This window comes from Nymphalis io, chromosome 1 (genome assembly GCF_905147045.1).
Source record: "Nymphalis io chromosome 1, ilAglIoxx1.1, whole genome shotgun sequence".
Lineage (NCBI taxonomy): Eukaryota > Metazoa > Arthropoda > Insecta > Lepidoptera > Nymphalidae > Nymphalis > Nymphalis io.
Genome location: NC_065888.1, coordinates 12,192,011 through 12,219,345, shown reverse-complemented (window position 1 = coordinate 12,219,345; position 27,335 = coordinate 12,192,011). Strand labels below are relative to the sequence as shown.

Sequence of the window (27,335 nt, the reverse complement as noted above, 5' to 3'; positions counted from 1 at the left end):
TTGTAATACCATAATTTTATTGATAGATATATTATCATTTATTGATAAATACATATAGATACAGAAGTTTGAGGATTACAAGAACATGTTATCGTTAAAACCAGGGGGAGGGAGGTGGTCTGCATCCGGTGGTGGTTGTCGTCGACCAGGCAGGGGTCCAAATCCTGGAGGGCCAAATGGATCGAAACGAGCTCCAGGAGGTACCGCACCCCTAAAATATTAAATACCATGATATAAATTATTAGCTAATATTCATTTTTAAAGTTTAATGATAAGAAAAACAACGTTTATAATCTATTATTATTTATAATTTGTTATGTACATGTACAACACACAACATAAACCAACCTTGGTAGTCCACCAGGAATGCCGAGACCTGGGTTTTCAAGATCTCTGCCTGGACCAAATGGGTTAAAGAGCATTCCACCACCAGGTGCTGCAAATGGATCTAGATCAGAACGTCCAATATCCCTTAAATTTGATGGAGGTGACTCCCTAAAAATAATATAACATTTATAAAGTTGTTCTTTAAATTCATGTCATCATATATTTTTTATTTATTTTAACTTCAATTCAATTAACAACACATATATTTGATTCAAATCATATTTTTTATACTTCTACATAGTTTGTTAAAGCCCAAGTAAAGTTTAAGATGTACAATTCATAAATAAAACCATAGTTTCTGTTTATAAAAACATTAGGAATGTTGAATAATAAAATTTCTTTACCACAAGTTGGAATTTTCTGGAACAGGTTGAGGCCGAGGCTGTGGTGGAATTCTAACTGGATTATCCCTATTGTTATTACAACGTGAATTATCTGCAATAAAACAAATCATTTTTGTTCAAAGCTCATATATGACTTATCCTAAATATATAAGCAATTCATGAAACACTTCTAATGATTTTGTTCAAATTTTGTATTAAAATATGTTTTTGCATTTCAAAAAATGCAATTATTCTCAAAAAAATTATAACTAATATATTAGAGGAAAGTTTATTTAAAATTTTAGTTAACATTAAAAATTGTAACTAAATTATTATCTAGCTTGTAATGTAATACTATCACTAATTTTAATTAACTTAAATTAATTAAAAATAAACTGTTGGTAGGGCTTTGTGCAAGCTCATCTGGGTAGGTACCACCTACTCATCAGATATTCTACCGCAAAACAGCAATACTTGATATTGTTGTGTTCCTGTTTGAAGGGTGAGTGAGCCAGTGGAATTACAGGCATAAGGGACATAAAATCTTAGTTCCCAAGGTTGGTGGCGCATTGGTTATGTAAGCGATGGTTGACATTTCTTACAATGCCAATGTCTAAGGGCATTTGGTGACCACTTACGATCAGGTGGCCCATATGCTCGACCGCCTTCCTATTCTATAAAAAAAAAAAAGAAATAATAGTGAAACACAAAATCTTTTCAACAGCCTCAGTTTTTTTATGATAAAATATTTAATTAAAATATTTACTGGACATATTGACATTTAGATCAATGGGTTATTGATAATTTCACTAACTGAACATCAGTGTTGTAAGTTGATTGTGAAATAGTCACTGGACACTCGATAGGTACACTTTTAGAGCCTTTTTTGCCTTATGACAAAAATTGCAAAATCATCATATACCATTGGTTCTAAATGTAAATTTTTGCTGCATTCCTTAATATAAGTAGATATTTTATTGTTGATAATTATGCTATTAATAACACCAAATGTTAAGTAATTTTTTAAATAAATTAGAAATCATTAAAACTTTATTTATATAGTAATTATAAATAAATTAAGATTTTAATACCTCTACCAACTGTTTGAGTTTGTGCTGAAGTTGTTAGTCTGTCAGTAATTGAATCAATTAAGTCTCTCTTGATGTTATGCATGAGGTCTTTGTGGTTCGGTAGAATTTTGTCAATTGAACCACTGGTTTCCTTCACTGTGTCTTCTATATTTGTTGCTATATTGGATACAGCCAAGTCTTCTGACCTCTGTAAAATGAAAATATTTGAATTGGAACCTATAGTTAAGTAATAGTTTTTTTCTGATATGTGGTATATATTATTTATAGAAGTTAAAAGAATAGCACATATGAAACATTATAAGGAATTGTTTTAATTTACCTACAAGACATATCTATAATATTTTAAATTTAGTTACCATCAGATTTACAATAAGATTTCCATCAGTATTTAAACCATGCAAAATATACAGTTTCTCTTCGAAAAGATACCGCAGTGTGTAGTTTTCCCTATCATTCCAACCTGTTGGCAGTAGTTCACTTTTTTCTTCATTCCCTGACAGTTTTCGCTATAAAATAAAAAAAATATCACTACATATTTGAAATTATTATTATTAAGCAAATAGTTTTTAAATTATTTTTTAAATGTAACTGATGTTCATACCTCATCACCAATTCCAATACTCCGAAAACCCCTTTTCATTAAGTTCCAATGAATAAAAGCGACTATTATATCAGATTTTCTTTTAATATCTTTTTCAACTGTCTTAAAAGTTAAATCCCATCCAAATAATGGATCTGAAGCCATATTTAAAATTCCTTAACTTGATTCTACCAACTGTCTGTAAATAAGTTTGTAATGCATGTTAAATTAAAAAATATAATACTTCATCTAATTTTAAGTAAATAATTTTACCTCCTGATGCAGTGTTTATAAATAGTAATTATATTTTTTTTTATTTACATAAAATACAAAGAAAATTGAAAACTAGTGTTTTTATTCATGACAGATGATTGACAATCACAAAAGTCATAAAATGTTAAGTCACTGACTTATGACATTGACGTACATACTATAGAAAACTGAGTATTCAAATATAAATAACATTAATGTTTTAGCAAATACTACAAAAATATTGTCTAATTCCTAATTATACGTATTATTCTTAACCTTACATGCATTAGTATTTCAAATTAATTTTAAAAATTACAAATTAGTATATTAAAAAAAACACCAGTTGAAGAGTTTAAGTTCTACTTAAAACAAATATATATGTGCAAATAAAATTGACTAAAATACTTTTTGTAATGAGTAATTATAAAATATTATATAATTATAAAATAAATTTTACATAACATTGCCAATATCATACTTGAAGTATTTATTTCTATTAACGATATTAAAAAAACATTATTATTATCTATAATATTATATCTATAATGTCACTGTTGTTTTATTTTTAATTCTATAACTAATATTTTTTTCCAATACACTTTTGTGTTAAATATAGTTTGAATCGAAACATTTTCGGATTGGTTCGGTTTTTAGTTTTTGCGATTTAGTCAAACACTATGCTAGTGTAAAAACAATATGGCGGGCAGTGTCATCTTGGAAACGTCGTGAATATAACGTGAAATAATGAATTTTGTTGTTTTAGAATATGGGTGAATATGTGCAATAATTTATTATACTTAATTGTGGAAAGTGTTGTGTTTTAAATATATTTGTGTAATTTGTGCGAAAATGGCCTCGGATAAGATTAAAGTAGCTGTTCGGGTTCGTCCCTTTAACAGGCGAGGTAAGCTGGTTTTATACTGGTAATAAATAAAGAAATTTGCAATCGTACAGGTGACTGCGTGTGCTTCAGTTTATCTGCGTACCGAATGGGCAGCAGATAATGTGATTATTTATTTAGTCCAATACTACGACGATACGTTTTTTTTCATTATAATATTTACAACTCTCGTTGCGATTTACGATATATTAAAAATATGAATGAAGAATACTCTGTATTCATATAATATGGATTTATACAGAGCAATCAATCCGAATAGATAACATCGTAGTACTAATAGAAAACATTCCTAACATTGTAATTATTGAAAACAATGCAATAAAGATGCATATTATTAACAGGACTAATTTCAAAAAGAAAATCATTGATTAATATTTATAGTAATAATAATAAATCACTCATCTATTTTATGTAACAGTTACATTACATAAATAAGATACCTCTTTTTAAAATTAACATTAAAAATGTTTTTTCTTTTGTTATTATGAAATGATATTTGCATATTTGAGTCATTAAAACTAGAATCATACTCCGAAAAAAAGTTACAAAATATGTATGATCTTGTTTAATAATGTGAATACCTAGCAGGTGGGATAAATTATATTTAAATGTTATACAAGGTGGCACTTGTTATAAATAATATCAATATAAGAAATAAATTCATTTCTAATAAACATTATTCATAAGAATAGTAAAACAACAATTATTAAAAAATGTTAAGAAAATATTTCAACATAAATATTATAATTTGTGATATCAGAATAATATAATTTAATAAAACTTTCATCTGTAACTTTCATGTCACTTGAAATAAATACATTTTACTTAACAATAGCACAGACATTTGGCATTAATTAATGTGATATTATACCATTGATAATTTTCCTTATCACACACAAGATTATTATTTATACTTTCATACATGTACATATATTATTCTTATAAAATCAATAAAATGATAAGTGAAGTGGACTTGTACTTTTAGGTAGTAAGGAGTTTCTGTAATAACCTGAAATAAATCTTAAAGTAAAAAAAAATAACTTTGTTTAGAGGAATTAGTAAGAGGTTTGGATTTTTGTTTTGCAATGCCATAAAAGCGAACTGATGGATGTTGATTTATCTAATAGTGTATTTTGATGTTAGAGAAAGACATCATTATTATTTATAATTTTATCTTCAAACTATTTTTTTTGTATTGGTTCAATCGTGAACCTAACAACATCTCATTTCACAATAGAAAATATATTTAATTTTAAATAATGATAAAAGTTGTATTTACTATGATTTAGAAGACAAATTGAAGAATATATTATTATTGTCAAGAATTGTACATTTAAGATGATTTTTTATATTGCCAATGAGATCTAAATAAAAGAATAACATTCCGTTACTTAACCATTTGTCGAAACCAGCACAATAGTCTAGTACAGCTAAAACCGGATTTGAAAAAATCGGTGCGGACACGTCGCGCCGATCTCCGTTGAGTCATCATACAAATCGCGAAGTAGTTGTGATCATAAGTTTGTTTGTTTGTTTGTCTTACGTTATCCGACCGACATGACGGCGTGATTGATAATCACACGGACACTGTTTAAAATTGCTTTGTTTAATAAAGGCGTTACCTTAATACCAAAGATAATATTGTTTGTACTGTTGATTATTATGGTATATTTTTTTTTACTTAATAACTACGCAAAAAAGGAGAACAAGGCGCCGGAATCGAAGTTTCTTCTTTTTTTAAATATACACTTTACAAAGCATAACTACATCATTTTCAAATTTGAAATTTGTCAAAACATTGAAAGTCTTTGCGACCTAAACAAATTTATATTCTCGGCAATATACTGTATATAAATAGTTCATAGTTCATTGATTATATTTTATGAAGTGACACAGGATATTCGAAAGTTTTTTTTAAATAGATGCACGTAATCTACTTCGTCTGTGCTATACTTGATTTTTTATTCGATTCAGTTACACGTATACCATACATTGAAACCCTTTATTAATATTTCTCTATTTAGATGACATTCATTACAAAACATAAATATATAGGATACAATAAATGATTAAAGAGACAAATAAAATTGTACAATTGTCTGAGTTATGTTATACACTCTTCCGCATTACATCATCGATGTTCTCAAAGTTTGTGCGAATAGCGAGTTAGCGTTAATAATATGTCATACCCAAATGTCACGAAACAAGACGCAAACCTGTTATGTCTATTATCACATGGTCTCCCAGTTTAGTTTCAGTTAGTTTTAGGTGTATTTTGATACTATAAACTTTATAAATACATACTCTATACATAAAGCTGTATTAAAGGATTATGCCCTAAAACCTTCGAAATGGAAGTGGCTCAACTCCACACATTAAGCGTAATCTCTTTATAGCATATGTTTTAGTATTCGTTTTGAAGATAAGTTTAAATTGGAATTTTATTTATCTTTATAGATTGTCTTTTATATTTTTATCGTGTTTTATTTGGATGATTTTTTAGATTGAATCGATAACAGATATGTATTGAAATTAAATTGACACCAGTATTCGCATTTATACTTTGGAAAACGAACAGACAATTCAGGGCGACATCGACGTATATAATATCGAGATAAATACTAGTAACCAGGTAATACTAGCCTCTCCTTCTCACTGGGCGCTCTGGGCACGAGCCCAGGGATAGGGTAGAATATTTCGATTTTTATATTTATACCATATAGTATGACGGTTTTGCTTACAGATTTTGGTAATGTTTGAATAATCCTTGCCTTGACAAGGCACTGACATGTTTAATCCCTTAATGACATCAATAAAATTTACAATATTGGAATAATTTGGTCCAAAATGAGGATCGTATGAATTTAATAGATGTTTTTAAATAATGTTTGCTGTCATTTTTACTTCAATATTTATCGCTATAGTGTCATACCAAACCACCAAACGATAACCGATATTTATTACTGAAAAATATATTTCAATGTCGCCCCAATGGCCCAAATTCAATGGGGCCCCCCATTATCCGAATGTGCCCAAGGCCTCCAATAGGTTAAAGACGGCCCTGCTAGTAACGATTTATCTCCAAAAAATCGTAAACAAATAAATTTCCTATAAAATTACCTACTATTAAAAATAATAATAATTGTATTGCACTCTTTTTTTATAACGTCTAAAACCTTGTAACAAAGAACAATTAATTTGTTTCAGAACTCGAATTAGGGACACAATGTGTGGTGGAAATGGAAGGACAGCAGACTGTCCTACAGTATCCGCAGTCGACTCACGACAAAGAAAGGTATGTTTTGTTCTACAGAATACAGATAGTTGAACAATTACAATTATCCAGTTGAATTTCAAATTAACTTTTCTTTGTCTTTTTAATTGGAAGGAACATAGAAGTTTTGAAAATTTTAAACTTTTGTGAAGTATTTTATTTTGGTTTTATCATTGAACTAATGTTTTTATTTTACTCGAATTATTTTTCAACTCAGTTGTAACTTCCAACTCCCTGAGTCTGCAGGCGAATTTATAATAAATATCATGGACATAAACAATTGCTTACCAAAATTGTTTGTTGAAGAAAATATAATGTATAATTCTTCTAGTTTAAATTTAATTAAGTAGGTTTCTTATCTACACGTGTAAATAAACTAAACAATTTTGGATTTTGGAATCGTTTCTATGATTTATCTGAGTTGACAAAATATGTACGTATATGTTCGTACTATTTAAGTACGTTTGTACAACAAGAGAGTCCTCTTAAAGATACATTTAAAAATGTATATGTATTTACGTATTTTGAAACGGGACTAGTAGATATAGAATTAAATATACGACAATATCGCGATCTGATCCTAGTACGTTGTTAATTTTTTTTGTTGTTATCGCATTTATATCAATAAGTAATACAACCCTTGCATCGATTTGAAACTTGAGATTTTAAATGAATATTTGTCTATAATTTTTTTAAACGGCTTTATATTTTATTTATATGCATTATATTCAATGCCTAATATTATTATTTTTAAACGAGAGTTATATTTTTGAAATGAAAAAAATCAATGCAAAAAAATAAAAAAAATGTCGCGTTTTGTTTTCTTTTTTTCTTTCGTTTTTTTATATAACTTCTGAAAAGCTCAAAAATTTTTAAGTCTCGTCAAAAATATTAGGAGTTAAATAAGAATTCAAGTTAAAAAAAACCAAATAGGACCTTTTCTGAAAATATGCTGATAAAAAAAAAGACATTGATATTTGTAATTTCAAATTTATATCTAAGATTTCAGAAGACTATATAAATAATAAATATATATATGTATATATAGATTTTCCTCTATAGATATTACTACGTTGCTATATTGCGTCTCCAAATTAAATTAAACATATGACCTATGGAATGCTTTGTTGCTTTGTGGATTTCAGACTGTTGATTATAAGTATTATAATGTTTTAATTCTAGAAAGTATAGAAAGCGCACGTGCAACTATAATATGTATCTAGCTCAAAACAATTAATCTGCGATTATGCAGTTTGTAATCAATTATGTAGCTGATCTCATTGAATCCTTGTCCCAGTTAAAAATATACAGTAAATAAAGAACAGAGGAAGAGACGATATGCAACACGACAAGGCTGATATGGCCTAACTAGAATATTTCGATTTTTATATTTATACCATATAGTATGACGGTTTTGCTTACAGATTTTGGTAATGTTTGAATAATCCTTGCCTTGACAAGGCGCTGACATGTTAAATCCCTTAATGACATCATTAAAATTTACAATATTGGAATAATTTGGTCCAAAATGAGGTTCGTATGTATTTTAATAGATGTTTTTAAAATAATGTTTGCTGTCATTTTTACTTCGATATTTATCGCTATAGTGTGCTATAGTTAACTCAAACCTTCGCTTTCGGCCAATTCAATCATCATTACATGATAACGCTTTTATATATAAAGTAATTTCGAATAAATTTGAATCTTATAGTTAATGTATAAACATAATAAACATGGTATTAGTTACGGTTTCTATTTATAAAAATATATTTTAATATTATCTTTTTGCAAGGCTAACGAAATTAAATATTCTTCGTAAAACAGTGTTCAAAATCATCCAGATAGCCGAGACGCTCTGATTGCCACGCCGTTTTACGCAAGCGACGCGTGCGCATGTATTATGAGGTACAGTTTACCGAAATATAAAACATTCCGAATAATGTATACGAATATTACAATTTAATGACGCACTCAAAGCAACGAAGAAATAAATAAAGCGCATGTAACACTACAGTCGAGATGGTCCAGTGGTACGAATGCGTGAATCTTAACCGATGATCGTAGATTCAAACCCGGGCAAGATTCACTGAATTTTCATTTACTTATTTGTGTTTATAATTCATCTCGCGCTTGACGGTGAAGGAAAACATCGTGAAGGTGAAGGAAAGCAGCGTGGTGAAATAAAGTCCAAACCTTCTCCTCCAAAAAATGGAGAGGAGGCCTTAGCCCAGCAGTGGGACATTCACAGGCTGTTACTGTACTGTACTGTACTGCGTGTAACACAGTGAACGTAACATAAGTAAAACGTTGTCGTGTTCATTACTTTTTTTTTAATGCTTACTGTGATCACGAAAATTTACTTCATCATCATCATCATCACCCTTCTCGCGTCCACTGCTGGACATAGGTCTTTCCAATGGCACGTCACTGAGCTCGATTTTCAGCTCTTAATCTCCAACCGCTGCCAGCCACCTTGCCTATATCGTCACTCCACCTAGCTGGAGGGCGTCCTACGCTACGTTTGCCAAGGCGTGGTCTCCACTTCAGAACGCGTCTACTCCAACGGTCGTCGGTTCTGCGACATATGTGTCTAGCCCACTGCCACTTCAGCTTACTAATCCTTTGGGCTATGTCGATAACCTTGGTTCTCTGTCGGATCACCACATTTGGGATTCGATCCTTCAAAGAAACTCCGAGCATAGCCCTCTCCATAGCTCGCTGAGCGACCTTAAAATGGTGGACCAAACGCACTGTCAGTGTCCACGTCTCGGCTCCGTAGGTCATAACCGGTAAGACGCACTCGTTGAAGACTTTTGTCTTCAAGCATTGCGGTATTCGTGACGAAAAGACTTGACCGAGTTTTCTATACGCTGCCCAGCCCAGCTGTACTCTTCTTCGTGCTCCCCCCACGAAGTTGTTTCGACCCAACTGCAAAGTTTGCCCAAGGTACACATACTCCTGAAGAGCTGTTGGTTCCGGACTGAAGTGTTCATTGAACATTATCTTGGTTTTCTCCAAGTTCATCCGGAGACCAATTCGAGCAGAAGAATCAACCAGGCTGCTCAGCATATATTGCATGTCCTGCACGGTTTCTGCCACGATTACGATATCTGCAAATCTCAAGTGCGACAGGTATTCGCCGTTTATGCCCTTCCCAGTGCAGCGTCTTGAACATATCCTCTAATGCATTAGTGAACAATTTCGGTGAAATGACATCCCCTTGTCTCACTCCTCGATGCAAGAGGATAGGGTCAGACTGCTGATTCTGTACTTTGACGGTCATAACAGCAGCGTCATGCAGGCCTTTCAGCACTTGGATGTATCGCCAATCGATTTGGCACCGTTGTAAGGACTCCAGAACAGACCAGGCCTCAATAGAGTCAAAAGCCTTCTCATAGTCCACAAATGCTAAGCACAGGGGCTGATTATACTCTTCGGTCTTCGTATAATCTGCCGTACTGTGTAAATGTGGTCTATGGTTCCATACCCTCTTCGAAATCCGGCCTGTTCCGGGGGCTGAAACTCGTCAAGTCTACGCGCGAGACGAGAGAGAAAATTTACTTACAAAGCCCCAAAGAAGTTTCTTAAATTACATACTTAAATATTTTTTTATTATTATTACAGTTTTACATATATTTATACATATATCACTTTGGTATAGTATGTACTTAAGATTCTATAGTAATAGAAAATGGATGTTCTTGCAATTTATTCAGAGAAAGGCGATCTGCAATTTAAACCGTGTTGCGTAAATCGTTTTGTAATAGATACTGGTCTAAATGTCTCACTAAACGAATTCCAAGTTATCTGGTATCATTAGTACACGTTGTTTTGTTATTTTATAAGTTTATTTTTAATTAATATCATACATTTTTATCTTATGATAATCAGACTGAAATAAAATTTCATGAAATGTCGCGTGTGGCGTAAAAGAAAAAATATTTTTAATCCAGATAATTTCATACTGACACGAAGTAAATCATATTGTAAAATTCAAATTTTTATTTTGTTTAAATATTACTTTATTTTAGGAAACTACAAAAATTGTGTAGTCATTTGAAATATTTCATACTACTTTTAGAAATACCGTTAATTTAATTATTTTTAATCATAAAATGATAATTAATATATATATGTTTACTAAACCACACACGTCAAGAGATTTATAGATCTAAATAATGTCTAGATAAAATAATGAACACACCGAGAACATTTAGAATAAATGAGTGGAATTTGAAGATTTATAAATGTATTAAAATAAACGTGCCTTTTATAATAATATATCTATATTAAGCTATGTGACTATGTCAAAATTAAAATATTATCACACTTTCAAAATCCAATGGATATTCTAAGATCAGAGTTTCTGGTATTATTTTTAAATGTTTGAATAACCTGCGGTCTTATTGCGGTGGTACGGCGAAGTTTGTTCACTCTAAATATTCCGTATTCCGCCGCTCCGCCGCGCTGCGGTGTCGCGTAATAAATTACTTTCCTTGGTGTAGGCAACGCCTAGTTGTAAAATATTTCTTTGTCAAAGTTATAAGGAAAATCTCATTTCAAGTGAAAATTTTATGTACTTCAAGAGTTTACTTTTAAAAATGTAGGTAATACCGTAACTGTCTGTGAATGTCCCACTGCTGGGCTAAAGGCCTTCTCTCCTCTTTTTGAGGAGAAGGTTTCGAGCTTATTCCATCACGCTGCTCCAATGCGGGTTGGTGGAATACACATGTAGCAGAATTTCAAATCAATCAAATCAATCAACAGCCAATCGTTGTCCACTGCTGAACATAGGCCTCTCCCAAGGTGCGCCAAAGCTCCCTGTCCTCCGCCTTCCGCATCCAGTTGGTGCCCGCCACCTTCTTAAGGTCGTCGGTCCACCTGGCTGGAGGGCGCCCCAGAATTTCAGTAATTTTTTTTTTTTTTTTTATAGAATAGGAAGGTGGACGAGCATATGGGCCACCTGATAGTAAGTGGTCACCAAACGCCCTTAGACATTGGCATTGTAAGAAATGTCAACCATCGCTTATAGCCAATGCGCCACCAACCTTGGGAACTAAGATTTTATGTCCCTTGTGCCTGTAATTACACTGGCTCACTCGCCCTTCAAACCGGAACACAACAATATCAAGTATTGCTGTTTTGCGGTAGAATACCTGATGAGTTATTAGACACATGCAGGTTTCCTCACGATGTTTTCCTTCACCGTCAAGCACGAGATTAATTATGATCACCAATTAAGCACATAAAAATTCAGTGGTGCTTGCCCGGGTTTGAACCCACGATCATCGGTTAAGATTCACGCATTCTTACCACTGGGCCATCTCGGCTCATGTGTCCAGCTCTCCTCGGTAAGACGTAATGTGTCTTGAGATAAAATTGTCGATGACTTTAGACCAAATGTAAGTATTGTAGTTTATAAATTTTAAGTTACAAAAAAAGGCTTTTAAAAGTAAATTTGTTTGAGGACTGTACTGTCGGCACCAAAGATTTCAACTCAATCGGTTGAAAGGAAGGTTTAAAATTCAGTTACCCACACAATATGTGTGAAATACGTGAAGATAATATGTCTGTAAAAGGAAAACAGCGAGAAATTTGTTTAAAAAACCACAAAACGACCAAGACCTTCTAATAGACTATTTTTAAAATCATTATTTGTTAAAAAAACCGTTTTGTTATTAAAACAAGAGAAGACGATAAAACTTCGAGGGCCAAACGACGCGAACGATGGAATGGCATTACCCTATTTTATCTGGTTTATTTGTTCGGAAGTTCGACTTCTGACTTTTATTGAAGTAAAGCGAATTTGCCTCGGCGATGCCAACGGAATTAATGAAATTAACGACGAAAAGTTGTAAGTCAAAGTCGTCAGGAATCACGTGTCGGGCAATTGAAAAGGATGTCCGTGTCCTATTAATTGACTCAAATGTGCCTTTATAGATATTCGTTTTTTTTGTTTTCTGACGTTATCGATCAACATCGTCGTTGAAATTCTTTAACTTCACAGATATATTATTTGTTAGTGTAGGATTTTACTCGAAATCGAAATGTTAGTACTTGATTTTTATGATACGTCGCTTTGTTGAATTGTTTTATTCCTAATTTTGGTTCTTATAATTAGAGAGACCGTTATCTCGTATTGCAATCACATGAGTGCCACTGTAGGGAATGCATAGGGATACATAAAAATGTAATATAATAAAACACAACTAATTCATAGTTTGTGCACTTTTTGAAGCATCTAAAAAGTATTTTTTAATTAAAACTTTTATTTAGATAAGATAAGATGATAGATAAAGATTTTGTTACATTTGCAGACATTTTTTAGCGATTCTCAATTGCTTTAAATTGTGTATAACGAGTGTCCAATTCCGCAATCGCGAAGTGTTTGAATTTATTTATTGTCACAATTATAATTCATAAAGACCTTGACTGTATTTTTAATATTTATTTAAAGGAATCTGTTGAAATCGCCTTGAAATAAAACTGTTTTTGTTTGAATAGTGAATATATGTGTTTGAAAAGAGAATCTTTGCAAGATAGTTATTGCTAATGTTAAAGAGTATATCTAACTGCTTCGTTGGTTTAGTAGCAAGCATATATAGCTATCCAGATATATCCAGAGTTCCTGGATTCAATATCCGGATTGGATTGGTTTTAAAGCAGCCTCAAAATTTGCAGTGTTAACACTCCCGTAAGTCGGAAACTACGTAAAGCTTGGTCTTGATCTTTCCATTCGATTGCAAAGTGGCCAATGTGCTGCTAAGCTGGGTAGTCTCTTTTGAGAGTGGCCATGAATGGACTCAGTTCCGAGTGAAGCTACCTAACTAATTAAGCTAAATTAAGTATTTTGCTATAGAAATCAAACATGACTTGCGTATTCGCTATTATATAAATTTACTTTTTACTTTCTGCTTTTTTTTTGTATTAGATATCAGTGGAAACTTGATTGGTTTAAGTGTTATTTTATAGTTATTTATTATTTATGTGTAATTGTACTGTTTGTTTACCAAAAATTACATAAAAAAAAGTATAACCTTAAATGCATACTAATGAGCAGCATAGAGTATTGAAATTTCAAACCCCTATTTTTTATAGTTGTGTAATAATTACGCTACTGGTATTTGTTAGATATAATTGTGATATACAGTATTTCATTACTAGTATAGCTAATTAAAAAGTGTATACCGTAACCGTATCAGCCTGTGAATGTCCCACTGCTGGGCTAAAGGCCTCCTCTCCTCTTTTTGAGGAGAAGGTTTGGAGCTTATTCCACCACGCTGCTCCAATGCGGGTTGGTAGAATTCACATGTGGCAGAACTTCAGTGAAATTAGACACATGCAGGTTTCCTCACGATGTTTTCCTTCACCGTAAAGCACGAGATGAATTATAATCACAAATTAAGCACATGAAAATTCAGTGGTGCTTGCCCGGGTTTGAACCAACGATCATCGGTTAAGATTCACGCGTTCTTACCACAGGGCCATCTCAAAAGTGTATAATCAAACGTTAATATTGATTTTATTCCTTATCTGGATTGAATATTTGATAACGTGACTGCATTCTTTTCACTAGCTCGTAATGCATCATATCACGATAAATATAAATATGATATGTTAAATATATACATTTATAAATTTAATTACTATATGAATCACGTACATATAGACAGACTTTTAAATTATTTGAGAAAGATTATATTTATACTTATATTATTAGAGGACATAATTCACAAATTGCCGTTAAAGTTGCGTAAGCAGTTTTGGCGTCATTAAGTAAAAAATATCGCGTATTTTAAGAAAAAAATACAGTATGATTCTTATCTAAGGATAAATTATCCAGAGTTATGTTTCATCGCGAGTATTCGTCGATTCTGGCAGGTCCATTATATCCAAGATATTCGTTGTAAGCCGCTGCCGGATATAAACCGAATGATTTCATCTCCTCTGAGAGGGTGTAGATGAACGAACTAATATAGCTGACTTTATCAAAATTGCTTTTGAAATTTCTAGATGGTTTGGTAAAAAATTTGATTATGCTAATTACGTAAAATACGATTGTCATGAAATCAGTCTTATTTGATAATAACAGATTGTGACTTTTTATAACAATGACGCATTATTTTTGCTACTAAAACACATATATGTATATGCTTCAAACTGCCTTATATTGGGGAAATAACCCGGTGTTCATTTACTGAAAATCTGTGCAAATAACACGTAACTCTTTGATGTTGTATGATTCGTTGTCAAGTTTATATACTTTGTTACAAAATGAAACGTCAAATATCATTATGGAACTGATAACGGGTTAACACATTGGCCGGTTAATTAAACTTAAGTTTGAATGGATAATGTCTTTGTTGCTCGTAAACGCATTTTACTCAGAAACAGCGCAATAATGTCTTGTTTAAGTCATCTATTTGTGTGAAACGTGGGTGTGCAGTGTCCGATTCGACCTTTTCCTAACGGTTCGTCGTGGGATTCAGATCGTAACCAACATTTAAAATAATTGTATATCGTATAAGAATACGGTAATGCTTTGTCAATCTGAAATATGGTTCTTATTTTTAATTTGTTTTAATCACTACAATGAACTAAAAGTACTTCGAATGACGGATTGTTATATTGATCGTGGAATTAATTAACGTAGATTTAATATTAATTGTTGGAGTCTTTAATGATAACAACTCCCATGACATAGACATTCTCAGCCATAATCATTGAGGTTTTACCATTAAGAAAATTTTAATGAAAGCACTGAATAAGCAGCAGTATTAATTATTTTTTTGGTGTATTTTTTACCGTAATTAGTTGAGTGTAATGTAAGCATTATAGTTGTATCGTTTATTTTATTTTATAAGTGTAGTGTCATTCAATTGTATTGCTGTATGACTATAATGACGTATCACAATATACTAGCATACTGTCGTCGTAATTTATTGTTTATTTTGTGAATATGCCGATAATGTTTCTTATATCAATAAAAAATGAATAACCTAATTTTTATCACAAGTAAGAACATTTTTTTCTCAAGTAGAAGGTATAATTATTATTGTTTTATATAATTTCTCGCCGATTAACGCTCATTTCGCTCATCCTGAAGTGTTGAGTAACTATAATTATAAAAATGACTTGTTTAAATTATCCTTGTAGCATTATTATCTTGCGCTTTTGGTTTTGGATACACTTCTGATAATTATCTCCTTGGATTTTTATCAGGACCTTAAAAAGTACATTAAATAAACTGACCAAAATGTACAGTTATATTTCGATTTACGATGGGGTTCCCTTTCTAACTTTATACGTTTTAACTTAGTCGAAATAAAAAAAAAGTAGAATAAATATAAAGTCTATTATGGATATACAACTTAACTTTTATTTTTAATTCTTATCTAACTACATATTATAATAAGTAAATTATAACATTTATAAATAACTAGCGACAATAGAATATTATTACGCGGCTTCGCGTTCGATGTTTGCAATAGTATACATAAAATGTAAATATTTATCTAGATTATCGTCGTCATCTGTCCTACTGATTTATTTCGTTATAAGTGTCGTAAGTCGAGATGGTCGTAACTCGAGAAGTTATGTATTTCAATAAAATCAATCCACTCGTGTGCACGTTTTACGTACACACATTAAATTTATTTAATCTGTTTACTTCTATATTGATAGTAATAGTCTTCAAGACGATTGAAGTTAATATTTAGATCGGGAATAAAATATTCAACTGATATCTGTACAGTCTACTCCTCTTCTAAACTCCTCCGATTAAAAAGTCACCGAAAACAGCCTTTGACAAATTTTCTGTTTCTAAAAGCTAGTTTTGACACAATACTTGACTTTATATTCTACATATTATTATTTTTGTGTAGAAATAATATTTTCAGAGTTCGTTACAAGCACGAAAGTGACAACGGCACCTTGTCACTTTTCGTGCGGCTCACTGACACTATCTGGCATGTTTGCTTTTCAAATAAAATTGTATTTTTTCTCTTCTATATTTTATTAATAATTTTATTTCCAAATAAAATGTATACAATGTATACATATGACAGCAGAATTAAATATAAATGTGTATAGATACAAATTACCTAATTTTTAAAGTCAGATAATTACATAACAAGTAATAGTCGCGATGAATGATAACAAAATTTTTTCGTTGTCTCGCAATTTCGATACTCTTAAAATAAAATGCGATGTTAAAACATTTAATTGTATTTATCATGATATTGAAATATTATTACAATTTTTTTTATTGGCATATGGGCCACCTGATGTTATTGTAAGTGGTCACCAACGCCCATATACATTAGAAATCTAAGAAATATTAACTATCGCTTACATCGCCACTGCGCCACCAACCTTGAGAACTAAGATGTTATGTCCTTTGTGTCTGTAATTACACTGGCTCACTCACCCTTCAAACCGGAACACAACAATACCAAGTATTGCTGTTTTGCGGTAAATATCTGATCAGCGGGTGGTAACTACCCAGACGAGCTTGCACAAAGTGGTAGGGACCACCAGTAGAATATAAATGAGTAAAGTAAATCATATATATGTATATTGTTGGTTACATACCTACTTTTACCAAAACGCCTAGTTTTGGTAAAAGTAGGTATGTATGTAAAAGTACATCATTATTTAAATAGAAATGTTTCACAAACTATACTGGAGTTTGATTCAGATCTATTTTTAGTTTGTCCGTAATTTCTACTGAAACATAGCTAATTGCTGCTCGTGTATAATCAAGTATTCGGAGTGAATATTTGCAGGTGAGGAGAAGTTGAGGAACCGTAACATAAATTAATTTTACTAACAAGATAGCAGAGCGTACGTGATCGCCCTTTGAATGTTTTAAAATCGTATTTACTAAATGTTTCGACTTATCATTAAATGTAATTTTATTAATAGCGTCATCAGTATGAAAATGTTCGATACTAACATTCGCACGATTGAAACGATTTTGTTAAATTGTTGTTAGAACTAAACTAGTCTAAAATCTCAAGTTAGTAACAGATTGTTGTTGTTGTTATCGTTTAAACAATCTGTTACCAACTTAAACACTTCCATAGTTTTCACTGGTCCCTGGCCCATTTGTAAGGTGAAGTTGTGGGAATGTTACTTTGATACTGTTTATCTTATTATTATCAGATATGTTCAAATATAATATGTCTGTGATATCCAGACTGATTTTGGCCACGGTGGTCAATCTGTGTCAGAAGTATGTGCGCAAACACATGTGCTTTGTTAATGCCCTCACGGCCATTATCCGATGGAACGGCAATCCACGACCGGAGACAGTTTAGTTTTTCTTTATATATATATAAATATTATATAGATGCACTTGATGCGACTCGATGTCGCATGGATAGGTTTTTATTATCCACTATTTGTGTTATTGATTTAAATTTATATGAAAATTTATTGTATATCCTATTCTAATACACATCGACTTTTATGACTATTAATATTAGAATACATTCGGATGTTCGAGCAAGGTTCATGGACAAACATACTAAATTCTTAAACATTTAAAATAATTAGAGCTCATACAATAATCATCTTTAAAATATGACTTTCAAGTCAATAATATATTACGGAAGATGAGCTTTTTTGATTGACCTTTAGAAATTGTTTGGCAGTTACAAATTTTTGTTAATTTATATTTATAAAAATAATTATTAAATTTTAAAATTATCTGGTAAAAACATATTTATCGTTCACACGTACAACGTATTTGTCGTAAAATAACTACTGCTTCCATTGATTCCAGCTATGTTTGTTGATATAAGCCATGATAATGCTATAAGGTAAAAGATAAAAGATAAATTATGGGTCAGCCTCGATCGATAAGATTAAACGAGTGATGATGTATTGAAAAGTGTATAATACAAATATGAGTTTTATATCTAACATTGAGACAGCTAAATGTATCTAGAATTAATATATTAAGTGGTAATATAATAAACAAACACCTCTGTCGCTTAATCAGTGCGGAAGGAATCGTTGCCGTTGTGCGGAACAGATTTGACTTTTCTCCGCAAACAGGGCATAGGGAGTTTGAGGTCTGCGCAAGGCAAATTTAAACTCAGAATGAAATAGCATCAATTTTTGCCAAAAACTTACGTATTAAACACAACGTAATGAAACAGCAGTTATTTTGTTACGTTTGTGATATTTATGAATTACAAAGCAAAATTTTCGATTAGTTCAGAATTTTGTTAATTGGCATAATTGCAAAACATAACATTTAAATTAGCATTTATTTCAAATTATAGTTACTATTTAATACTATCTGATTACCACGGTATTAAGACAGCATTTACATACGTGAACATTTTGATTGCTTATATCCTATGATACTTAGTGAAACCGATAATTTTTGAAATTATGGTGGACTTCCTATTACATAACTATATAATATTTCTTTGAAAAATCTTTTTAGCTAATTTCATTTTATAAAGTGTTACGTGTAGAAAGCATTTATATTTCGGTCTTTAGTGTAGATTTTTCGTATAGAAGTATTTTTGAAACATTAATTGTAGAATGTTCCATTTATGAATACACAACGATAATACAATTTTTTTGCATGCATAGCGCATTAAAATAAATTTGAAGGAGTTTTTAATCTAGCACAGAATACAAACACAGAAAATTTCTGGGCGTAGTCAATATATTATCTTCATAATCCGACTTCACGACTTCACAAGGACCAGTCTTGACCTGCAAATAAAAACAAAAACAAAAGACATTCTCTTGATTAAAAGATGGCTTAGAGGTTTACAAGAAGGATTCCTTAATTCGGACTCGGTGTGAAAATGGTAATGGGAAGAACTATGCCGTATCGTAAGAAGTAATATGTTCAGGGGTGAGTAAGACAGGCAATGAATAAATAATTTAAAAATACAGCATAGCAGTCAACAATTTAATTACAATCACCAGTTCATTTTCATTCATCTGCTAGAACAATGCTCTAGTCATTCAGCCGTCGTAGACTTGGTTTCAGAATTATTTATACGAAGTCGTTAAAGACCTCTTTCCTTTGTTTAAATTCTTTTGTGCTCTTTAACTTCGCTTCAATTGTCGAGAAACATCCACATCAATCTCCATCGCAGAGATAACTATTCTTGAGCTTATACAATTTCATTATCAATTATAGTTACTTTAAAATTTTGTACATATGAACAAGAAATTAAATTGTACTAATGATTTGTTTTTAATTTAATTAACATATTAAAAAGCAAGTTATGTCCCATTTCATTACATAATTGACTACTATGCCAAATTAATTTCAAAACAGGTCAGTCTTTTTGTTGTGACACAAACCATTTGCATTTATAAATTAGTAAGATTATTACATCAAATATCATTTCCGGATGTAGTTTTATTACACGTATAAAAGTGTGAGCAGAATGCGTAGCGGTTGTCGGTAACCCTGGCGGATGTGTGCTCATCAAGTTGAGTGCTCAGAGACGGTCCTGCCTCAATATAGCAGGTTGTGCGATGTCGTTTCTTTTTACGGATGCTCAGAAAATGCAAGTTTCACATCAGATATTTGTTATATTGAAAACATTTTTGCTGTCTAAAATTCCTTTTTTTGATCAATAGTAAGTCAGTTAATAAAGTGACTAAATAAGGCGAATACCATCATGATTACTGTTTTATTTTATGTTTTTTTTTTACTTAATGGCTAGTCTGGATTCGTTCAAATATTACAAAAATACTTTTATCTATACATGTACAATTATCTATCGTTATATTTCTTAGCCTTGAGTGAACTACGTAGCCTCTATATTGTAAATAGACAAAATTGATTACAGGTAACACAATGAGAATACTTTTTTTGATAAGTAAAAAATACACAAAAAAAAATTTTGATCGGTCAATGGCTTCAAGGTTTCATAAATTGGCAAACAAAACGGTCATTAGTCGCTTTGTTTCGACGAGTGTATTGTTTTTGTTACCATTAATTATAATTTACTAATTACGCTAAATATTAACTCTTCACTAGGCTTAATTGAATTATTAATTATTTTGGCTGATTATGATTGTCATTTAAAGCAAAGCAAGATGTTCCTACAACAACATACTATACCTGATTTCCATGGCAGAAAAAGAAACTTTGACCTTGACTTGACCTGTTATTATTGGTCGAGGTCTAAAAAATCTATGGCATTTATTAAGACTTGAGGATGGTGTTTTAAATGGCACAGAATTTTCGAAACTTTTAAAGTTAAATTAAATTATATGGTTTAGTTGAATAGTGCTCATTATAAACAAAAGATATAGTATTACTTAATCAAGAACGTTTTGTATTATAGTGCATAACAGCAAATCCCATAAAATACCTAAGGTGTATTCCTCCTGTTATTGGCACGTTATATACGGATTACATAAAAGTGATTGTCGTATGCTCGTATTCAATAAACAATTAATTATAAGTACGTAAAAACAACCGAGAGTAACGGTTATTATAGTATATGATAAACTCGTTCTAGCGGTTTTTTTTTATATGATAGATATGCAGTTTTTTATAACTGAATATTTAGTTCCTGAAAACAAAATAATTGTCTAAAAACCCAAGAATCTATCGCCATAGAATCGTTGTATGAGTCTCATTTTTGTAAGATTTATTTGTTAGCCTGTATCATACATTTAGGTGACAGCCACTTGACATTATAGCGTTTGTGGTCTGACCTGACCTCACGCCGCAGTAACTTCAAAACATTTGTTGTAAAACAATAGTTGTCATTTTTCACATATATTTGCTACAACATTAACGTTTTTTTTAAATTTGTTTTATGCTTTTAATTGTGGTAGTGCGTTAGTGTATGGTCCTTACTTTTTAACCGATCATAATGATCGTAATGTTACAGAGATAATTCGAGAGATTAATGTGAACGTAGATGTTTATAACAGTTAATTAATTAATTTGAATAATAATAATAAATTTATTAAATAAATTATTATTATTAAATAAAAAAGAAAATACATCGTTTCACGTCACTTGTCGTATATGAGTGTCGTTTAATAGCAGATTAAAGCACTACAAATATAATTAATATTCAGCAAGCAAGAAGCTTTTGAATATTTATACAAATAAATAACATTGAATTGTGTCCGATTTAAAATAACTGCCTCTTTTTCAGTTAATATGCTAGGCTATATATATATTTATTTGAATTAAACATATAAAATATTGAAATTATTATGTAACAGCGGTAGTTAAGCAAATGGTTGTTGTGATTTATGTGGAATAAGCTCCAAATATATATATATCATATATATATATATATAAGAAATCACAACAACCATTTGCTTAACTACCGCTGTTACATAATAATTTCAATATTTTATATGTTTAATTCAAATATGCATTAGCAAACATGCAGGTTAAAATGGCAGATTTTGAAGGGTTTTCTTCATAAACCGTTATTATTAAATAATACTAAATCGAAACTATACCGGCAGCGATATTGCGAGTTGGTTTGATCGATTTCCTTGTAACTACTATATTAATAGATTTTATATCTAAATAACTTTCTTTGTCTGAAGAATATTTCCAAATTTGTGAATTGTGCCGAGATGGCCCAGTGGTAAGAACGCGGGAATCTTAACCGATGATCGTGGCTTCAAACCCGGGCAAGCACCACTGAATTTTCATGTGCTTAATTTGTGATTATAATTCATCTCGTGCTTTACGGTGAAGGAAAACATCGTGAGGAAACCTGCATGTGTCTAATTTCACTGAAATTCCGCCACATGTGTATTCTACCAACCCGTATTGGAGCAGCGTCGTGGAATAAGCTCCAAACCATCTCCTCAAAAAGAGGAGAGGAGGCCTTTAGCCCAGCAGTGGGACATTTACAGGCTGTTACGGAATAAATAAGTGAGCTTATATTTTCGTGAACATTGTTTTTTTATAATATGATCTCATGATATAAAACGAAATAAAAAAAACAATGAAAGAATGACCTTGAAAAAACAATCATAAATCCGTAAAATAATAATAAAATAATCCGTGTAATTATATATGTAGAATCACGAAGAGTTGCAGTTCACGCTCGAGACATTTTCTTAATTCATGATTAATTAGTAACTAAAGTGTTACCGTTAGCTGGCGCAGTGCAGCGTTGTAGCGATCTAGCAGTAATTTCGTTCAGCCACGTCGGGTCGTTGTACTTGCAGCGAATACTGCATAACTTACATTACCTGATACTTAACCTTTACACGACAGGGGTCAAGTTAAATGATTCTCGTGTTTAAACGTGGTTTAGGAACTTGCAATTCAAAAATCATGATAATTTGTACTTTTTATATAAAATAGGTATGCGGGCGGCCAAATGGACTTACCTGTTGGTAAATGGTCACTACCGCTCATAGACATTAGCATTGTAAGGTTGTTTAACAATTCCTTAAATCGCCAATGCGCTACCATGACATTTAAGACGTTATGTCTCTTGTTTTCTTGTAGTTACACTGGCTCACTCACCCTTTAAACCGGAACACAATAATACTAAGTATTGCTGTTGTGGTAGCTACCCAAGGCTGGCTTGCATAAGGCACTATCACCAAGTAACAATGTACTGTTATTAGCAATCGCAGTAAAAATAATAAAATACGTTATCATATTAAAATACATACGTCGAAATTATTTTTTTGGTCTATCAGATACGATTGTCAATTCAAATGCCTCTAGAAATCATCGATAGCTTGGTTAGTTTTATCGATACCAGGCTGTCTATGTGAAACGTCAAAATATTCAACTAATATTTGTATCATTTATCATTATCGTTTTTGTGATCGAACATTACAAATATTTGTCGATGAAGTCGGCCTTTTAGTAATTTTATCTTAACCATGACCGGGTTCTTAGGATTCAGTTTATTCAATAAATCCTTAAGATACGTATAAGGTAATATATTGATTTGCTTAGTTTAATTATAATAAATATATGTTTCATAAAAGTTTTTACATGATGCTTTTAACGTAAAGGAGAAGTTATTTGGCAGAGTTCCGTGACATGCAAATAAAACACGAAATGAAGTAATTATATTCCTTGTATACCACGCTTTCACCCAAACCGCTGAGTGCAATTTTTGACGTTCCGCGTCGGTTATTTAAAAATCTGAAAGGCGCGCCCTACTATTACAGCTTACATTGCACAATTGCACTGTAGCGATTTGAAAAAACAGTGGGGCGCGTCATCGTGGGTTTAACTATCTATCTATACACAAAGATATATTTGGTATATCTCGGTATAATCGCCAAAAGCTTTGGACTTTAAATTTTAAACGTATATACAATAATTAAAAAGATCGGAGTCTAGTGTACGCAAACACAAGTGCACTCTCACTAAATAGTCAGGCATAATTGTGACGACGACGCGATACAGCCGGAGAGATCAGGCGCAGGATTAACGGCTCTACCTGCTATCCAAAACACGAACACACTTTATGCATTGACAACAATACTATTTAGAGAATAGTAAGGGAAATATGTGTATTGCGAGATAACATGGGCACGTTGTCTATGGACATTTTAGATAAGGAACTAGTTTGTAATTTAAAAAAAAATTACAATACGTTAGTTTCATATTTCTGATAAAGCTGACTGTTGATTGAAATATTTAAATAGGTTTCCCTTTAAAAAGGAAAACCTATTTAAATGAATGAAACAAGTACAGGGGTTGAAAATAAAATGTAATAATAGTCTAGAATCAAGATGAACAAAAATAAAATGTATTCTATTGAGATTCGATTCCTTGGAATGTAATTATTTATAAGAGACTATACGAACGGTACAGTTACAAATTGCGAATACAAATATTCGATAGCGATGTTATTCGAATAATAATTCAGCATGAGTTGTGTCATGAAAATAAATTCGTAAGAAAATTATTATTAAAGGAGGATCAACGAAAAAAGCAAACGTTTTAAACTCAATATATTTAGAACAATAATGTTCATTAAATACTAATAACCGCATGATTCACGATTGATATGTAAATTGCTGATATGGAATGAATTTCCCGGCGTTTGCGATAATTCTAGCTCTAGTTGCTCGTCATTATGATATTACTGAAATGTTTCACCGCTATTGATTTTTGTTTATTATATTATATATTTATATGTAATAAATGGTTGAAAGATTATATGTAATATATTTTATTTAATAAGTAGTTTTTGCAATCAGTTGATATATTATTGTACGTACGCGCCTTTATTATTATATATTGAAGGTGTCTTTCTGAACTGAAAATATCTTTGTTGCTACCAAAAAAAGTTTTTTTTAATACACCTGCAATATATGTATTAATATATCATTACGCTTTTAATTGTAACATCGTCTTAGTATTATATTTCAAAAGATCTCAAAAATGTACCATAGTATTTTAAAAGGACGTAATTACTGTTTTAATTAATTAATTAAATTAATTATTATTAAATACGTACTTTAATCTTTTTACTTCATTTTTACAAACACTTTTAATTTTGTAAACAATGTCTTAGTGTGAGTGACGTTACCTGTCTTTACAGAAAGCTCTAGTGCGCTCGTATAGCTCTTTGAAAAAAAAAGAGGATTTTTAAATCGTCTACCTAGTTTTTTCTTGAAACGGAATGTAGGTCACGGCTGGATGTAGGTATTTCTACCAAGTAATGTGTTGACGTGGCTTGATTACCATAGAACATGGAACCGTACTCTCATTATTAAATGGGGTTGGGAAGGTGAGCGCATTTATAATGAAGACTCAAATCCTTACATTAACTAATGAGTATTTTAAATGATTAATATTATTTAAGGATAAGTAAAGAGGTGAATGCCAGTAAATGTCATATTGGTGGACAAATGTCTCTGAAACTATATTTACTCTTAGACCTTATATTACCATGCTTATCCATGGTAGCTGGGTGGTTAAACATGTCTCTTTCATTTCAGTTAATAGAAACGATGTACCCTCAAAATATTTGTATTTATATCAATCACTCAATACGATATATAAATATTCGTAGGTTTATGTTATGTGTATTCAAAGCGATTGATCATATGGTTACAATATTGAATATAACGGTACTCAAACTGGTGAGGTGTAATAAAGCAGTATCTATCCCCGTCAATGGATATCTGCCACGGCAGACTGTCACAACGGGAGGCTAATGAACTCCGTAGGAGATATTATAGTGGATATGTAAACACTACACAGGTGCACGTTCTATTTTGTAACTCATAGTTCGATCAGTTGGCTATCCGATACTAATCTGCAAGTAAAAAATAATGTGCAAATCACTGCAAAGCATAACACTATATACGGAGGTTTAAAATTAACTAACGAAATACACATAAATTCGATTTTTCAATGCACGCTTATCTTCGTCTACTGCAGTGTATGGTTAAGTAAAGTAAGGTACTAAAAAATTATATGAAACTATAAAGTCTGCCTATGTATATTTTTTAATTTATTTTATTGTAAAATAAGTGTTTAATGGTTTCTGTATCTTAAGTGAAATTTATTTGAGCATGGATTGAAAGGAACTCATTGAAGGGATCTCATTTGAGTGCAATGTTTCTGGCGCATAAATATTTCATTTTTGTCACCTGCTTTAATTTTTCATAGTTTATCGAAAATTTCCTTTCTAAAGTATGTCAATAATTGTATAATAGATTTAGTATTGTGTCTTAAAAAGAAATGTAAAACAATTCATCGCATGCAACATTCGTCAGACTGGCGAAGTTCGTTAGGATCAGCGACTATCAATAAGCCTCCCATCGGTTCACTGGAGAAAATGAATTCCGACAGTAGCTGTGCTCCCACGGTAATGCACTTGTCACTATTAAAAGCTGATTTGTTTTGAACCGTTTTATATAGATTTATTTCAGTTCCAGTATAAAATTCTGTCACAATTTCACCTTTTTTTTATTAAAACGGTGATTATTGATAAGTAATATTATAAGTATATAAGACCTTCTTTATGTACCTGCAGCAGTTGATTTCTATTAACGTTGAATTTATTCAATATTTGAAATTAAATAATAAAAAAATAAATATGTATATAATAATTTCAATGAAATGATAAGACTTATAAACTAGCCACTTGGCTAAAGAGGTTGTTGTCCAAACACCAACATCTTTTTTTTTTAAATACTTGCTAACAAAATTAATAAGAATTTAATTTTTTTACTAACTAGCTGAGCCTAACGAGAACATATTTTAGTAATATTAAACATAATGAAGAAATAATTAAAATAAAGTAATTTTTAAACTTCAAAAAAAAAGCTTTTGCTATATTCGAGGCTTTTGTTTTGTTTTAATTATACAATTATCAAAATCAAAATATTTTTTATTCGAATAGACTTTTACAAGAATTTAATTCCTACATTAGCCTGAGATCCAGCAATCATTCAATCAACGCATTTTTGTCAGACATATATTTAGTAACAGAATAATAAAAAGGCTTTACTAATAAGATTATTTTTATGGATAAATAATTGAAGCCTGCTTTGTGCCAACTCA

General features: G+C 31.3%; 2 protein-coding genes across 9 annotated transcripts in view; one reads left to right on the top strand and one right to left on the bottom strand.

The window, feature by feature from the left end:
* Positions 1-2,750, bottom strand: LOC126772659 (proteasome inhibitor PI31 subunit). Of its 2 annotated transcripts, none has more exons than XM_050493084.1 (7): positions 2,655-2,750; positions 2,403-2,580; positions 2,158-2,307; positions 1,802-1,988; positions 732-822; positions 349-495; positions 1-211 (listed from the first exon to the last, which is right to left on the bottom strand). In XM_050493084.1, the coding sequence occupies exons 2-7, from the start codon at positions 2,544-2,546 to the stop codon at positions 76-78; spliced, it is 855 nt and encodes a 284-aa protein (XP_050349041.1). In that variant the 5' UTR covers positions 2,547-2,580; positions 2,655-2,750; the 3' UTR covers positions 1-75. The 2 variants fall into 2 exon arrangements, with proteins under 2 accessions (XP_050349041.1, XP_050349030.1); XM_050493073.1 differs by having other exon boundaries at positions 2,403-2,576; positions 2,655-2,743.
* Positions 2,751-3,352: 602 nt separating this feature from the next.
* LOC126772319 (kinesin-like protein KIF13B) overlaps positions 3,353-27,335 on the top strand; it is a 131,632-nt gene continuing 107,649 nt past the window's right edge. For all 7 annotated transcript variants that reach the window (XM_050492682.1, XM_050492664.1, XM_050492638.1 and 4 more), the window contains exons 1-2: positions 3,353-3,537; positions 6,742-6,829. In XM_050492682.1, the coding sequence (XP_050348639.1) occupies positions 3,483-3,537; positions 6,742-6,829 (143 nt within the window). In that variant the 5' untranslated portion in view covers positions 3,353-3,482. The remainder of the gene's footprint in view (positions 3,538-6,741; positions 6,830-27,335) is intronic.